Source organism: Camelina sativa, chromosome 7 (genome assembly GCF_030686135.1).
Source record: "Camelina sativa cultivar CO46 ecotype springtype chromosome 7, ASM3068613v1".
Lineage (NCBI taxonomy): Eukaryota > Viridiplantae > Streptophyta > Magnoliopsida > Brassicales > Brassicaceae > Camelina > Camelina sativa.
The window spans coordinates 9,018,507-9,035,163 of NC_141886.1; the positions used below are offsets into that span (position 1 = coordinate 9,018,507).

The window sequence follows — 16,657 nt, forward strand, 5'->3', positions numbered from 1 at the left end:
GAAAGAAATGGCATTGGCAGCCGCATTTTAAAGTGGCCACAAATTTTTTCTTTAATCTATAGTGGATCAATTCTTACATTCCCGTTGGGTCCATCTTTGGATCAATTTTTACTTTCCATTAACCAATTTTTTTTTTTTTTTTTTTTTGAAGTGTACAGAAGAAGTCACGTCCAAAATTATGTAGGTTGAAAAAACTGTTTGAATTTGATCTATAAATTCTATCGTTAATCCATATGTGTATGTTAGTATAGATGATCTATATATTTGAAAAGTTTAGATGTCATCGTAAACGTTTTGTATGGAAAATTCCGCGAAGTATGTGGGTCTAGCGCCGGGATTCAAAGAATTCACATGTCTTATACTCTATTTTTGGTCAGTAGACTACAATAGTTTTCACACATGCTTATTTGCTGTTTTAATTTTTATAACAATATTGTCAACTAATCTTGTCGATTTGAGTAAGTGTTCTCTCATATCTACACTATGAAATATGTAAATATTTGCCAAACTTATGTTGTCTTCGTACATTTCCACGAGACTCTTAAACGTATCAGCCCAATTGATTTGTTATAGGGTATCCTCTATAATTTTCTTTTTTGGGGTTGTATATTGTTTTAAACAAAAAAAAGGAAGGGAGTAGCATATTCGTAGTCCGTACTCCTACTTAGCGATAATGTTTTTGCAGGAACAATAACAACGGTAGGGTGAGTATGTCAAATTGACAATATTTGCGGGTAATTACATATATATGCTCACGGGTAGAAATTTGGCGATGTGGTGGTGATATAATCATACTTTTGTTTAAGTTAGGATGATTATAAAATTTGAAAAGAAACTATGAAAATTTCTAATTTCGTTAATAGATAGATTTTCATGTTTTCATATTAAATTATATAATTCGTATTATATAACAATATCCAAAAATAACATTCGGTTAGGGTTTGAATTTTCGCGGTGCGTTGAAATATTTTAACTGATTCACTCATTGAATGAGGCTGGATATGAAACTATTAGTCCAGTTATAGAGATGTCCAAAAAATTTGGACACGTAGTATGTTTTTCACCCCTTAAATGTGCTTCAAAAACGATATAAAACAGTCAACTAATTACTTAATGCTTTTCAACATACTATCGTATATTCTTTTAAAGTTTAGTCTTAAAACGGGTACGTATTCAATCAACAAGTCGTGTACCAATTGTTTTGATTATGAGTGATCGACTGTGATAGAAAAGTAAATCCTATGGATGGGTCAGTAAGGTTTCCAGAAAATCGGATGTCCATTAATATTATGATTGAGTCAAGGTTAGACGGTAGTTTGAAACAACGTCCGATTACATCACCAGCTTAATGATCTTGGATCATGAACGTAAATCATCAATGTTCATATGTTCATGCATACATTTATAAGATTATAGACGTTAAAAATGTTGTGCAAATTATTATTGGTTTATCTTAATAATAAAGTTACAAGTATACTTATATAGAAATAGGAGTAGATAATGCTTCTAAAACAATTTTTTACATATGAAGACTAGATACAGAAAATAAAAACAGGTTTCTCAAATTAGAATATTCAAAAATATTTTTTTTTTCCGTTTCATATATAAGATGTTTTGGAGGTTAATATGAAGATTATGAAAATTATATTTTTAGTCAAAATATCTCATTTCTTTAATAAGAAAATATTATTTTATAAAAAGCATTTACTTAATTATTTTTTTTTATATATGTGGATGCCAAAACATCTTATATCTGAAAAAAAAAAAAAATCTCAAACATCTTATATTTTGAAAAGGAACTGTAGTGTATGATATTGTATCACTAAATTCTCTATCTCCGTTCGATCGAACTATTTCCTAATGCTCGAACACGTGAATCGGGAAAAGAATTCGGGTGCGGACAAGCTTCCCAGTATGCTTCTACTATTAATTCTATGTATACTTTATATAATGTACCACCTTGGTTGGTCGACTTTCTGTATCAACCTTATATTGTTGTCTAATAAAAGTTCAGTTATTTAAGAAAAAAATTCTAGATCGAACTAAATTTGTAATCTCGATTAGTCTCAAACTCTCAGTTGATACTGGACGACTTTAGTCTATCTACCTAAACTTTATATTCGTCTTAAATATTGAAGTCTTACATATTTCGATTAAGACATGTTATGTTGGGTCGGCACTTTCAATCTAGAAATAAATTTGGATGGTTACCCAATAGAGATCTATTAATTTTACAAATAACAATAAGAGAATATAACAATATTTTTTGATCGTATTAACATGTAGAAGCAGGTGGATCAAACAGTGTGCTTTTACCAAACTATCAATAGAAAAAGTAATCTGATTTAATTTGTTTTTTAAAAATCTTTTAGTATATATTGGATATTTGCTGAAAATGGAGGATGATACAAATCCATGTTGGGCTATAAAGCCGATATTCACTCCTCCTTGAATGGCTAAAAATCGTTCGTAACTTTGGACATAAATTCTTCAAAAGCAATTATAATGATGCGACCTCGTTGCTAAATGAATCTTTTTATATCGGTACTTTAAAGATTTTCATTTGTTCCGGAATATAGCAAATGAAAAATTTCTATGACAAGTCTTGTATATCATGGATTTGCTGAAGTTACACGACCACAGTTGTCTAAATTATATAATATTTGAAAAACACAGTGTTTTTTTATACAACTAGAAAATGTACTCTAAAGTTCTGTACTAGTGTTGCTTACGTTAATACTGTAATTGCCTATGCATCAGAGTTATTGACACGAGATTAGTTTTCACTATACATGCTTTGTGTAAATTACTGTTTTTATAAATTCATATATTCCCAAATATAATGTTAATTCATTTCTAAAGATCTCTCCATTTGAAAGAAGTGGCAATTTATGAATTTAGTTTGTTTCAAAAACATCATTTAGAATTTTGGATACATAATTTATTCGAAAAATTCGGCCTAATCCCTTTTAAAGTGATTTATGATCAGTTAGAGAGTAAAACATAATTATTTTATTGGTTAACCAATTCTAAATGTTTTTAATGTATGAAACATTTTAAAACGAAACTTTTAGTAAGAATGAAGTCATACTTAGTCTATAAGAAATGCGTTTCTTTGACAAAATTAAATGCATCTTTTTATCATAAAAATTTCCTTTTTTTGGTGTTAAAATTGACAAATTCTATAAAAGAATTTAAAGGACCTTTTCATCACCACAGTTTAGAGAAGTAGCTACTGTTTTCAAGGTGTGACATATAGGGGGCCGAAACTCGATTTTGTAAGTGGAAAAAGACCTAAAGTTTTATTGGGACGTGAAAAAACAATAATATCGATCTATAGAATTATGATTTTACGTAGCACACACTTTCTGGTCCAAGACACGACTGTATAGTTTTGTTTCTACACGAGATAAGATGAAGAAAATACCTTAGACAAAATCAGATAAAAATTAAGCTAATGATTAAAAACATTTAATGTGGCGGTTTATAACAAATTTTTAATTTTTCGTGGATACAAATGATGATCTATTTAATTGTATCAATAAACACTAAGAAGTGGTAACTGGTCCAGTGAAGAGTCGGTGTTCGGGTTGTTGTGGATTCGCTTTGCTGTTCGAAACTGATAAGCAAATTCTTTGTGATTCGTTCGTCTGATAAACTAGTTTAGATAGTTTAAAGTTTAGACTAACGCTTTATAACATCTAAACTAGTCTTGAATTCCGGTTCCATTATTTTTATAAGAAATAAGTATATACCCTAGTCAAAATAAATGTGATAACTAATAAGTGTTGACAAGTCAATTATATGAAATTAATCCTCTACATCCCAACCATGTTTAATGTTTTTATGCAATGTGATAATATAACCACGTGGGAATGAGCGCAATATAAAATTAAGTTATCAAAAAAGACGAAAATTCAGTAAGATCGTTTTCAACGAGTTGGCGTTAGTGGCTTTTGTTAGACTATATATAAATGTACAATGAAGTGTTTTCCTTTTTTCATATAAGTTTTTTTCGTTGTTAATATACATCATTATACGTAACGTATGGCATATTTGTTATATTAATAAAGCCAATAATATGAATTGTTGAAAGCCAAAGTAGTAGTGAAACTCTTTGACTTCCATCATTCACTTTCATTGAGTCTTGTTAATGTCTATCGATAGACCTAATCCATCAATTATTCCTCCTTTTTTCTTTGTTGTGAACGGCCAACAATAGTTCCTCACTTCACGGTTCCTGTCACTTTATTTCTTTCTCGCAAGAAGAAATAATTCTTTTGAATACATAAAATTTTGAAATTAATTTCATCTCCAGCGAGTCAAGTAAACTATGCGAACTATGTTTTTACAAAAACTGTCTCTTTTTAGCCGTTAGACAGGTTTTGGCTGTTTATCAATTTTTTTTAATTTGCATTAAAAGGTGAATTAAGTAAATGGACATAAAGATTTATTTATTTATTTGGCTAGTAATAAGACCATAATAATATAGTTAGCTGTCCAATTGAAAGCAGTCCAAACAGATAGGCAGATTGAAATGGAACGTTCTTATTCATAATTTTCAGACCAAAATATTTTCCGCATTTCGTATAATCATGATTTTCTATTAAGTTCTGTAGTGTTCTATAAATTAACATGACCTTACAAGGTATTTTTAAAAAGAAATATGTATGATTGTCATGCGCTGATGCACACGATTAAATCTTATTTATTTTAGGTTTGTAACTTAAAAGTACTATACTATTGCAGCTAAATACTAAAATCTTTAAGCATGAGAAAAAGAATATCAACATGTAATTTTGATGTACTGATAACTCGATCCTCAAATTCCATAGAGCAGAGAAGATAATGGATTTCCAAATATTACCATTCATAAGATTTTTATCTTTTTCTTTGAGGACATTACTTTTTGAAAGAATTTATTGATTGTAGTTACAAAAGTCAAAGGGTTTGACTTTTGTCTTTGTGGATCAAATTATGAATGATCACAAAAAATAATGACGTGTATATTTAATAATTTAATAGCTACCATCGAATTATGAGACCCACTTAGCATCAATTTTTTTTTTTTTTTACATTTTCAGTTCTTTGTTTTCTAGCAATAAAACTGAAAAGGTATAAGAAAATTGGATGTGTCCGTATGCCGCCAAAATGGAAAAGGGGGAATGTTATAGTATTCTATGATCTCGAGCTATAAATTATGATAACAAAAATAAGACTTTTGATGTCCTTTGATGATAAAATGAACTTTCATATTTATTCTATTTTAATAATAATTTTATACTAAACTAATTATAACATATGGGTAATATGTATATACTGCTATTCTACATGTTTTTGACTCTGATCCTACAAGATCCGAACAAAATACTTGATGGGCAATATCACCTTCCACCTTTGCTCTTCAAATGCGAATGGTCAAATTGCCTCGAGAAGTAAAAGTCAGATGCACCAGTGACTTCTTTAATTTGACCATATATAACTCGAGTTAGGTAACTTACATTTACCCTAAGAGGCCAACGAGTATCTCTAACGGGGAAAATGAATTTTTCATATATACGCACATGCTTGGAACATATGAGAAGTTAACTTTCCGTTTTGAAAAGATAAAAGCATAAAGTAAAACGAGCACAAACTCAACAAATAACAATATTCAATCTTTTCCCCGTCCCACACACCTCAGGATTGATTCTTGATCACCTAGCAGTCTAGCACAGACGATATAACAAGAATGGATGATAATACTCAATTTTTTTTGGATATACTAGTTCGAGACAACTTGTGTGGCTACAAAACTCGACCTCCACACTTGGAGAAGATCTAAAGAAATAATTTATATCCTTTGCAGTGACTCTCTTGTCTTTCCTAGTTATGAAAACATTGTGTTAGGAGTCCTAAATTTTACTAATATCAGTAGAATCTATCTACCAATAATCCTTCTTATTTCTCAATAGAAAAAAAAAAAAGCAAAAAAGAAAAGTAATTAGGTGGATTATGAATTATGATCGACACAAGTGGAAAATTTTAACAGCGAGAACCGGAAAGGTGGACATGTTATAGTGGATGCTAGATTTTTGGGATTTCGAGTTGAAAAATAATAAACCATGCATATGCACAAAGTTAGAATGGATGATTAATTTTAGTGATAATGTAATACACATATTCTACCATCCCACCCCCCAATTTCGTACCAAGTCAATATGAACTTTTTATTATGATTGGACCCTTCCTGAAACCTTTTCCATTCTTAGGATACCACTTAATAATCTTTTTGCTTATTTTTAATAAAAAAAATTAACAAACTAAACGTTGTATATCCCTACTAGAAAGGAGGATGCTCGAAGTAGTCCATAATAATGTTTTCAATTACGAATGAAGAGATGAACGACCTTGTCTTGGTCAATTTTAAAGTTACATATAAGTCGGACGGCTTATATAAACTTTAGTTGAAGTATACTTTTATTCTTGACCTCTGTGTTTAGTACTGACCCACAAATTTCATCCTAAGTTATACAAGAAATAGATGTCTACGTCGGAAAATGTCATGAATATGTAATGTACGTGTTACATACGTAAGCATACACGTATATAGTGACTGTAGAGATACCTAAACAATTATGCATGTACTATTTATTGCGCCAAGATATCAATGCATACCTCATAAGTTGTAGTTTTATTATTTTTATACGCTTTAGAATCCCTGAGAAAGCGAATTTTCAATCTACACCACAACAGTTATTAACCAAAACTTGATAGTGAGACGTTGGATACGTCATAAGTCAAAATAGCCATAAGAAAGTAATATAATCTTTGGAAAATGAAAAGGAAAAGGAAGAGAACGTCATAATAAAGTTGTATTTATTGTGAGATAGGAGGGTTTAACATCGTTGATGTTATTATGGGGCTTTAGTGAAATATGGGTTTGGGCCCTGCTTAGACAATATAATCAATGCATGTACCCAGAGAATTGAAAGGTGTGTAAAGATTGAATATCGAAAACATGTGTAGCCTTAAAATTCACAATGTTCTTCTAGGGTTAGTTCTTTCTATGTTTTTGTGGCTGTGCAATCATTTCGTGTTACAATGTCGATCCATTTAACTAGCCGGCCTGTGATATTAAAACTTTCTCCATGCCTCCTCCTATTTCCCTCCCGCCAAATTGTGTGTGCAGCAGCTTGGAATATATACCTGGCCAAAAAACTTCCTAGACGAGGAAGATGAATATCCGATGCATAGAGGAGAATTTGTTGCCAGTCCGTTGTATATCTTGTGTTAAACATTCCCTTGGCTATCGCCGCCCAAATTTCCAAAGAGTACCTACAGGAAAAAAAAAACGTGGTCCCGAGTTTCAATGCATTGTTGACACAAAATGATAATGATTAATTGCATAATGTATTAAACCTTTTGTGTATACTCCTGCAAAGGAATTTGAATCTGTACCTCGTTAATTTTCTAAGTTCAGCCTGCAGCTTCTTCCTTTCATAGACTTCTCGAATGCAGCATCTTCTTTCATCATTAAATTTTTATATAGCTAAGAAGATTTATGATTTAAATCATTGCAAAATTTCAAGGGAGAAGCTATGGCACTCGCACTTTAAGTGTCTCGTCTCTTCTGGTCTTTGAATGTCTGTTTTTTCACTTTCTGTTAGCACAAATACAATAAACTATACTACAGTAAAACCTCAAATTAATATGGTCGGGACCACAAAATTTTAATTTATCGATAAATTAATAAAATATTAATTTATGAAGAGGTTTTTTTTTCATTTTCATAGTTTTGGACATTCTCTATTAAAATAAAATACTTTTGATATAATTTACACTTTTATATATTTTTTTTAATTTATAATTTCGGCTATTGTAATATGATGGATGTCAATAGTTTAATAAATTATCTAGATGAACATGATAAATATTAAAAATTCAGAGTTTAGAAGAAATTGTTGTTAGTACCCTTCATGATACACTCCAAGAAGATATTGTAGTATCTTTATAACCAATTACACGTAAAGAAGCGACTATCGTGTCTAGGACGTGCCACAAATCTTTGGATTCAATTTGAGAAAACAACACAAAGAGTTTTTGATGCAATGAGAAAAATTATAGATGAGCTCCAACAAAAATGTAAATTCAAAAATAGGCAAACAACAATAGAGTTATGTTCATTAAATTTTCTTATATATATATATATATATATATATATTGTTTATATCATTATTAATTTATGATATTTATAGGATTATATTTTTAGGTAGGATTTTTTAAAAAGTATTATCTTATTATTTTATCGAATTGTGTTACTTTATACCGGTTTAACTCGAAACCGAAAAAATTATTAATTTACAACGAATATTAATTTAAAAAATATTAATTTATAGAGTTTTACTGTATTTTATACTACTTGACTGTGATATATATTTGCTTAGTAAGTGTGGCACTGTGGCAGAAAAATAACTACAAAGGTATTGAACTAATTGTGTCATATTAATTCATCCTACACAAATAGAAACAGCGGGAAATCAATAATATAAAATTGTATGGATGACGTTTCATGGAATATTGTTATTCTCCATATCATGGAGAAATATATCAGAATCTTTGCAGATCATCGAGCTAGGAATAAAGAAATATGTGGCTAGCACTCATGCGACCTTTACGATTGACAAACCAATTTGAAGTTTTTTTTATTGGAAAAAAAGAATGCCTAAAACTTATGTAATATTATCATAAAGTAAGATAAAGTCAAAACCGAATAAATTTAAAGGCAGAAACTAAAATTAAAAACGACTATTTTAGACATATTTGAATATCTAAACCGATTAGTTTAATTTATGAATTACCAGTGTCACTTACATCGTTTATTTTATATATTTGTATCATTTTTAAATGATGCAAAAATAATTTACATCACTTCAATAAATGATTTACATTTTGTTGATGATTTACATTTTATTGATGTAAATAATTTGTATCAATTGAGATAAATATTTGCTTCAATTAATAAAATTGATATTTATTTACATCAATTACAAAAAATGATGTAAGTCTTACATCATTTTTACTAAATTGATATAAAATATTTGAATCATTTCTCAAAACTAATGTAAAACATTTATATCATTTAAAAGATTAATGTTAAATTCAACATTATAATAAATAATATGAAAAATATTTTGTTTCTGAGTAATATTTTATTATTTATAACTTTCATTCGTTTTTAGTATATTCGTAACTAGAATCTTTAAAATAAATTAACTTGATAAAAACAAATTTAATTAATTACCTAATTCTAAGGCTTAATATATGGAACCAATTATCTTAGAAATAGGTAAACTAATTTGGTATTTATAAAAGATATTGTCACATCAAAGCTTAAGAAGTCTTGGATGTGGGATACTAAAACTTCTACTTCACAAATGAAAAAAAGGTATTATTAAATATAAACAATTATCAGCAATATATAAAAATAAGTAACTACACTTTAGTTTATTAATTCTCTTTTTGATTACCAAATGGATTATTCCAAATAAAATAAATCATACGGTCAATGATCAATTCATCATACAACTTGATGAATAAAGATCCTTAATAACCCAACGAAAATGAAGATAAATCTTTTTTTTTTGGGCAAAAGAAAATAAAGATACAGCTAGGTTTGTTTTGTTAAGCTGATGATCTGCTATAATTTTTGATCGATCAACTTTTTCAATATTTATCTTCTAATTACATTTATTCTTTTTTAAATATATATGTAATTTTTAAATGATATTAATATATTTATTTAACATCAGTTTTAAATGATGTAAATTTTGTATCGTTTTAAAAAATGATTTATATCCAATAAGAATAAATACATCAATTATCTAAATGATGTAAATTTTTATTTTAAATCGATTTTTCAAAAGTAAAACAATATAATAGAAACTGAATCAATTTTAACTAATTGATGTCAAATTAGATAATTATAATATCATTTAAATTAATTGATGCTAAGTTGTATATATTTATTTCACTTATGAATAAGTAATATAAAATTGCATCACTTAGTTTTGTGGTATATTTTAAGTGATACAACATACTCCTTTTTTTTGTAGTGTGTTAAGATGATCATACTGTATGAGAGAATTATCTAAACAATATATTTATGTATTTCTTTTCAAAAGTTACAACTAACATTTTGCAAATTTGAAAATATATATTTATACAAAAGAAAATTCCTTAAAAACTCAAAAAGAGAGAGTATACTGCATCTGAATCGTTGTAAATTGGTGATTTTCATTTTATTTGTTTCTGATAAAAATTCGCTGGCTGAACTTGCTATATTTTTCTTCAATTCTATTTGAACTCGAGCAAAAAGAAAAAGTATTATTCCGCAGTGTTATTTTCAACTTGGCGTGTGAAACTCTTCCAACATGTTCCAAAATATTATGGTATCGATCGTCACCGAATTGTATTTTGATTCACCATTCCTAGTTCGAATTAGAATATTTGTGAGCAAGAGGAAGATGTGAAAGTTTATGGGAGAAAAAAGTTATGTACGTGCATGTCTTGTCCCTCCATATACAATAATAGAATAAATTATCAATCAATTTCGATTATTATTCCTATTTTTGCACGTTTCTCAAGTACCAAAATGGAATAAGCTTGATGACAGCTTCTCACAGCCACAAACAATATTACAAATTTACAGCTCGTATCGGTATCGTGCTTTTTACATTTTCTTTTGTTGTTTTTTTTTTTTTTTGATTTGTGCGCCCACCTTTTCTTTTCTTGTTTTATTCTAATTAATATCCGTAAATTTCTACGTGATTGTAACATAGAAATGTGGAAGATAACAAGAAAGATAAGTAAATAACATCAAACACCCCATATATATGACGAGGAGGTATACATAAAGTTATTATTTTGCTCCTCGGTATATGATTCCTTCGTTAATATAGTTTTTAGTAACATTTTTTTTGTGCAAAAACAAAAAAAGGTAGAGATTATTTAGGCATCGGATCCTTGAAGTAAATGGTGCACATTACTCCGCTTGCGGATAAATTTTTTAATAGTGTGGAAAAATGAAGTAAAATAAATTCATGACAACTCAATTTACCTACTGTTTTATATGAAAAAGTCGATCCGTCGCTATTTGCTATCCACAAAAAAATAAAATAAAAAACCAAATAGTTTGCAAGTGCATATAGCTTACCTAGTTCTTTGAAACCACGAGGTGGTATGCTAGTGGTTCTAGTTTGGAAGGAAGAGTCGTCCTGTTGATCTAGTTCAGGGATCGATTCTCCCCAAATGCAGAATTGCTAGCTTTATCCCTTTGACCACATGGGCATGAACCCATTACGTACGATCCATTTATAAGCCTGGGAATCCTACCCATGGGATACCCTCTCCCCAAGGATAAGCTCCATATTCTTGAAATAATAAACCAATGGCTAGAGAAGGATCGCAAATTGAATCATATTCCATTGCAATAAGCCAATAACGTATATATTTTAATGAATAAACTTGGTCGACTTAAAACTTATATAAAGCTCCTCCATCTTTCTCTTCTATACATATCAGTCACAAGCAAATAAGTGAATATAATTTCCTCATAGATACACATTCAGGAAATAATGGGTTCCAATGTTTCATCTGTGCATGATGTTCATTCATCAGTGGGAACCAGGAATGCCATGGTTGTTGAAATCGAATCAAGAAGACAATGGAGATCTCTCTTTGATTCCATGAAATGCTCAAATAAATTGGTATGCATTACTTGAAAACCACGTATTGTATTTCAATTCTGTAACCAAACTAGTCTCACATCCAAGAATGAAATGGTTTTGTAGGTGAATCTTATACTATTTGTATTTTCCAGTTTTGTTTACATGTAAATGAAATGGTTTTGTTCTTGATAAAGCTAACTTGGGAAAATTTTGTTGTGTGGTTTTGAAGCTAGTAATTGATTTCACAGCTGCATGGTGTGGACCTTGTAAAGCGATGGAACCTAGAGTTAAAGAGATTGCTTCAAAGTACTTAGACGTTGTGTTTGCTAGGGTTGATGTGGATAAGCTAATGGTAATTACTCTTTTTATTAATTACTATTACTTGAAGAAGAGTACTCTTATATATGTGGTTTTATTGTAACTAAAATCATGAACGTAGAGTTTCAAGACTAAGCTATTTGGTATATATTCTAGGATGTGGCTGGGACATACAAAGCTATTACACTTCCAGCTTTTGTTTTTGTGAAGAGAGGAGAAGAGATTGATAGGGTTGTCGGAGCCAAACCTGTTGAACTTGTGAACAAGATTGAAAAACTTAGTGTTTAATTAAGGTTTTTTTTTTTTGTTTCCTTAAAACAAAACAAAAGAAGTTTACTTGTGAGTGTGATTTGATTGTTTGAAATTGGGTTTTATACCATTTGGTTTGTCGTTTTCTCAAAGAGTGAATAAAATTGTCAAAATATGTTTGAGACATCACTCATTCTGTGTTTTGACATGAGCGCAAAAAAAAAAAAAAAAAAAAAGAGTTATTTTATTCTGTGTTTTGACATGAGCACAAAAACTCTAATCTCTTAAGCGGTAGACACATTGGTATAAAATTTATTCCTATCAAGGTAAAAAAGGGAAAAAAAGGTAAAAACCAAAGGTTACTAGAAGATTCTGAAGGATCAGGATGAATTGGATAACATCATCGAGAGCGTTTACGAAAAAAAAAGATCAATTCTGTTACTAATTTCGCCATCAAGAAATGAGATCAAAATTGAAAATAAAAAAACGATCAATTCTGTATATGTACACACTGAATTGACATTTGAATTCAAGATTATCTCTGACTTAGTTGCCAATATCGCTTCCACTAAGAACTCTCTTGAGATCTGTCTTCTGTTCCAATGTTAGCCTCGAGGGGAAACAAATCTCAAAGTTGATCCTTAAATCTCCTCTCTTGGAATGTTCTTTAGAGATGGGCATTCCTTCATTAGGAACCACTATCTCCTGACCCGGTTTAACGATATCCAAAACCGGGATAGTGAGGTTCCTCCCGTCTAATGTTGTTAAGCTTATAGTGATCCCTGTCAACGCCTCCAAAAGAGTAACTTTCTGATCTACAATCAGATCATTACCGTCTCTTTTGTAAACCGAGTGCGGTTTCTCATCGATAACAAAGATGAGATCCGCGGGAGTAACACCGGGTTCTTGGTTTCCTTTCTCGGGGAATGTTATCTTTGTTCCTTTCTTCCATCCTGGTGTTATGTCTATCTTCAAGATCTCTTCCACTGGCTTTGACTTTCTGCAATCAAATCATATTTAAGCGATTGACACAATCAAGGAACCAAACTAACCTAAGAAAAACCAAATATACAAACAAGAAAACTAATAAGGAAGATCACAAACAATATTAAGATGACTCAATATTAAGATCACAAACAAAAACAGAACAATAAAATATTATTTATACACCATTTTTTTCCGATGACTCAAGAGTGATCCTAAAAGCTTCCTAGGCCCAAAAACTAATCTCTTTGGGCCGGGGGAACTATGATAAATTTTGAACCCCCGTGGTCAATGCTAACATTTACACATGAATTACGAATTTAACGGATCCAAATGGTGAGTTCTCATCAAGATCATGAGTAAAAGAGAGAGAGTTAAAGAATACTAACCCAAAACCATCAGGTACAACGCGGGATATTTTCATCTTCCTTCTCCCACCTTTATACAATTCCTCTAGAGTACAAGCCAGTTTACTCTCAATCGCCGGAGCTTTCGTATTCACCGGAGTTTTCCTATTTGTCTGACCTCCCGCCTCCGCACTTTTGAACCTCCCACCACCACCACCACCGCCGAAGACTTTCTCAGATGCACCGAAAAACTCAGCGAAAATATCTTCAGCATCACGTGGATAATACCTGAATCCAGCATTGTTAACGGAAGAGTAGTTTCTTTGCTGAGACGACGCCGTTTCTGACGCGGTAGGTACGTCGGAAGACTTGAGTCCGTCTTCACCGTACTGATCGTAGATCTGACGTTTGTTAGGATCACTTAAAACATCGTAAGCTTCAGAGATCTGTTTGAAATTGGATTCAGCTTCTTTCTTGTTTGAAGCTGGGTTCTTGTCAGGGTGCCATTTCATTGCAAGCCTTCTGTACGATTTCTTTAGATCGTCTTCGGTTGCGCTTGGATTCACGTTGAGCACGTTGTAGTAATCAACCCCCATTTTGATATGAATAGTTCGAAATCTTTCACGTAACTTAAGAGGATATGTTGAGAATGAGAAGGAGAAAGTTAAGGAGAAAAAATCAAATAAGAAGAGAAAGCGTGATGAAGGAGATGAAGAAGAGAGGAGTGGCGTGTATGTAAGTAAGGTTAGAAGAAGAAACATGACAAGCATAATGTAATGGGAGACTTATGTAAGGTTGTAAGGTTATTTGTAGTTTATAAATATAAAAAAATACTCTCATCTATCTCAGATTCATACTCTTCAACCACCACTAGGGTAATGTTAACTTCAAAATGAACATTTTCCTTGGTGCCCTAGCAAATGATGACAATCTCAAGCGTACGTAGACATATCAATCAAAATTTTAAGTTGTCGAAGTTGATGTAAAGCAAAACAAAGAACACCTAAAGACATCAATTTCTTTTCATTCTTTTGTTCCAGATTTCATGTCTTAAGCGTTACTCTGCTAAGTTGTGAATAATACATTTTTTAATTTTTATATATAACAGCAAACATAAAGTATAATTTTGACAAAACGATTTTCTTATAAGTGATTTCTAATATTTCTGAAAATAATATTACACATAATCAGAATATATTTAGTTATAAAAAATACTCTAGGATGACACTACTTTGGGTTTTTGTTCCAAAACGAGCACACACGCTGAAATGTTCCAAAACTAGCATTTTTTTAATATTGAATAATTAATAAAGAGAAATATTATTATTTTAATAAACTAAAAAAGAATCAAAACCCGATCTCTCTTACATTTCTCTCCGGCAAAGCTTGTGAATTTTGTGATGAATTTTCCGATCTGAGATCTTCATTTCTGATCTCAGATTTTCCCATGAAGCTTCAATCAGATAATAAATCGATGGCTATCATCAATTTCTCTTTTTTCTTCTTCTTCGATTTCAGAGTTTGAAATTGTTGGGTTCTCTTTCTTCTTCTTCGATCGATAGCTTCAATCATCGATTTCAGAGTTTGAAATTGTTGGGTTCTCTGATATTCAGGAAGAAATTGTGTCTTATGGCTCTATATAGATGAATTAGCAGATTCGATAGTTTTATTGTTCTCTGATTTTTGTTTTGTTGGCTTGATTGTAGCATTGTGTTTTTTTTTCCAGGAATGCACCATCCACAAAATTCAAGAGATTCATCTCTGATGTAATTGTAAGTTTTTCTGTTTGATTAACTAAAGAATAGCTTGATATTTGTCTAAGTGAACAGAGAATAAAACATCATTTTTGTTGTAGCATATATATGAATTCTGGTTGGTGCTATGATGTTTTTGAAGGTTTGTCTAAGTTGTGTATGTAACTATAGGTATGGTGTAAGTATGTTGGAGATATACTCTGTTTTTGGTGAGTGGAAACTTAATGACAAACTTCATTGGAGATTTTTCATCGATACACAGAAAGGTGGATCACTTTGTGAAGTTGCTGAGAATATCACATACAAGAATTTAGTTAAGACTGTTTTTGAAGATTTCGGACTTGATGGTCTAGTTGAAGAGATTTCACTCAGCTATGAACTTCCAAGGATGAAATTAATGGTAGAAGATTCTCCTCCTATCTTCATTCACAATGACCGCCAAGTGTGAACTTTCATCATAAAGATACAAGAAAATCCTGAAATAGGACGTTTGTGTGTATCGGTAAGTACATGACTCTTACTTTTGTTTTTACTGTAAATTTCTTATACTTAATTCTTCATAGTTTTATAACTTAATTATTCTTGTAGGAATTTGATCAATCATTTGGTAGTGACATCTCAGTTTCTAAGCCACATGGTGATACATGCTCAACTGCTGAAAAAGCAAAGACCAATAATTCATTTGCTTTGCCTGCTGCTCGAGATCCTATTCTGATCCCTGCAGGAAGTTCATATACGACTGCAAATGAAACACACAAGGTTAGATTCCTTAATATAAGTTTTTAGACAAGATTCATATATATTTAGGAAACCTTTGCTAAATCACAGAAATGATGAATATCAAGAATTTTAAGGATGAGCTCCTTAGGAACGGTTCAAGAATAAAGCTATAGTTACTTGTAAATGTTATTTTTTATTTACAAATCTTTTTATTTATCTAGGAACTTGATCGGTCTATTGGAAGTGATGTCTCTACGACACATAATGATATAGAGATCTCAACAGCTGAAAAAGGAATAGAATCTTATTTAGAGAATTTGGTTCCTGCTCCAGATCTCCTTCCTATATCTATGGTAAGTTCACATTCGACTCGAGGGGCTGATGATATATATGTGGACAGATATTTCAAGAACAAGGAAAAGTTGATGTTGAAGCAGAGAAACTGGGCACTTGAATGGAAGTTTGAGTGTTCGATGGTCAGACAAAACGAAAGTTATTTTGGGATGTGTATATGATAAATGCAGTTGGAAATTGCGCACGACAAGGCTACTATCATCTGAATTCTTTGTGGAGAAGA

The 16,657-nt window shown here is 30.9% G+C and overlaps 2 protein-coding genes across 2 annotated transcripts; one reads left to right on the top strand and one right to left on the bottom strand.

The window, feature by feature from the left end:
• The first annotated feature begins 11,452 nt into the window (after positions 1-11,452).
• Positions 11,453-12,464, top strand: LOC104700775 (thioredoxin H7-like). The gene is made up of 3 exons (XM_010416358.2): positions 11,453-11,747; positions 11,938-12,060; positions 12,183-12,464. The coding sequence occupies exons 1-3, from the start codon at positions 11,616-11,618 to the stop codon at positions 12,312-12,314; spliced, it is 387 nt and encodes a 128-aa protein (XP_010414660.2). The 5' UTR covers positions 11,453-11,615; the 3' UTR covers positions 12,315-12,464.
• A 38-nt stretch (positions 12,465-12,502) lies between these two features.
• LOC104700776 (uncharacterized) lies at positions 12,503-14,373 on the bottom strand. Its single transcript, XM_010416359.2, has 2 exons — positions 13,649-14,373; positions 12,503-13,275 (listed from the first exon to the last, which is right to left on the bottom strand). The coding sequence occupies exons 1-2, from the start codon at positions 14,365-14,367 to the stop codon at positions 12,822-12,824; spliced, it is 1,173 nt and encodes a 390-aa protein (XP_010414661.2). The 5' UTR covers positions 14,368-14,373; the 3' UTR covers positions 12,503-12,821.
• Between the last annotated feature and the right edge of the window lie 2,284 nt (positions 14,374-16,657).

Coding starts and splice junctions, on each gene's coding strand:
- LOC104700776 (XM_010416359.2), bottom strand. CDS start 14,367: ATGTTTCTTCTTCTAACCTTACTTACATACACGCCACTCCTCTCTTCT. Junction 13,276..13,648: donor GTTGTACCTGATGGTTTTGG/GTTAGTATTCTT, acceptor ATTTGATTGCAG/AAAGTCAAAGCCAGTGGAAG.
- LOC104700775 (XM_010416358.2), top strand. CDS start 11,616: ATGGGTTCCAATGTTTCATCTGTGCATGATGTTCATTCATCAGTGGGA. Junction 11,748..11,937: donor TGAAATGCTCAAATAAATTG/GTATGCATTACT, acceptor GTGGTTTTGAAG/CTAGTAATTGATTTCACAGC. Junction 12,061..12,182: donor TTGATGTGGATAAGCTAATG/GTAATTACTCTT, acceptor TATATATTCTAG/GATGTGGCTGGGACATACAA.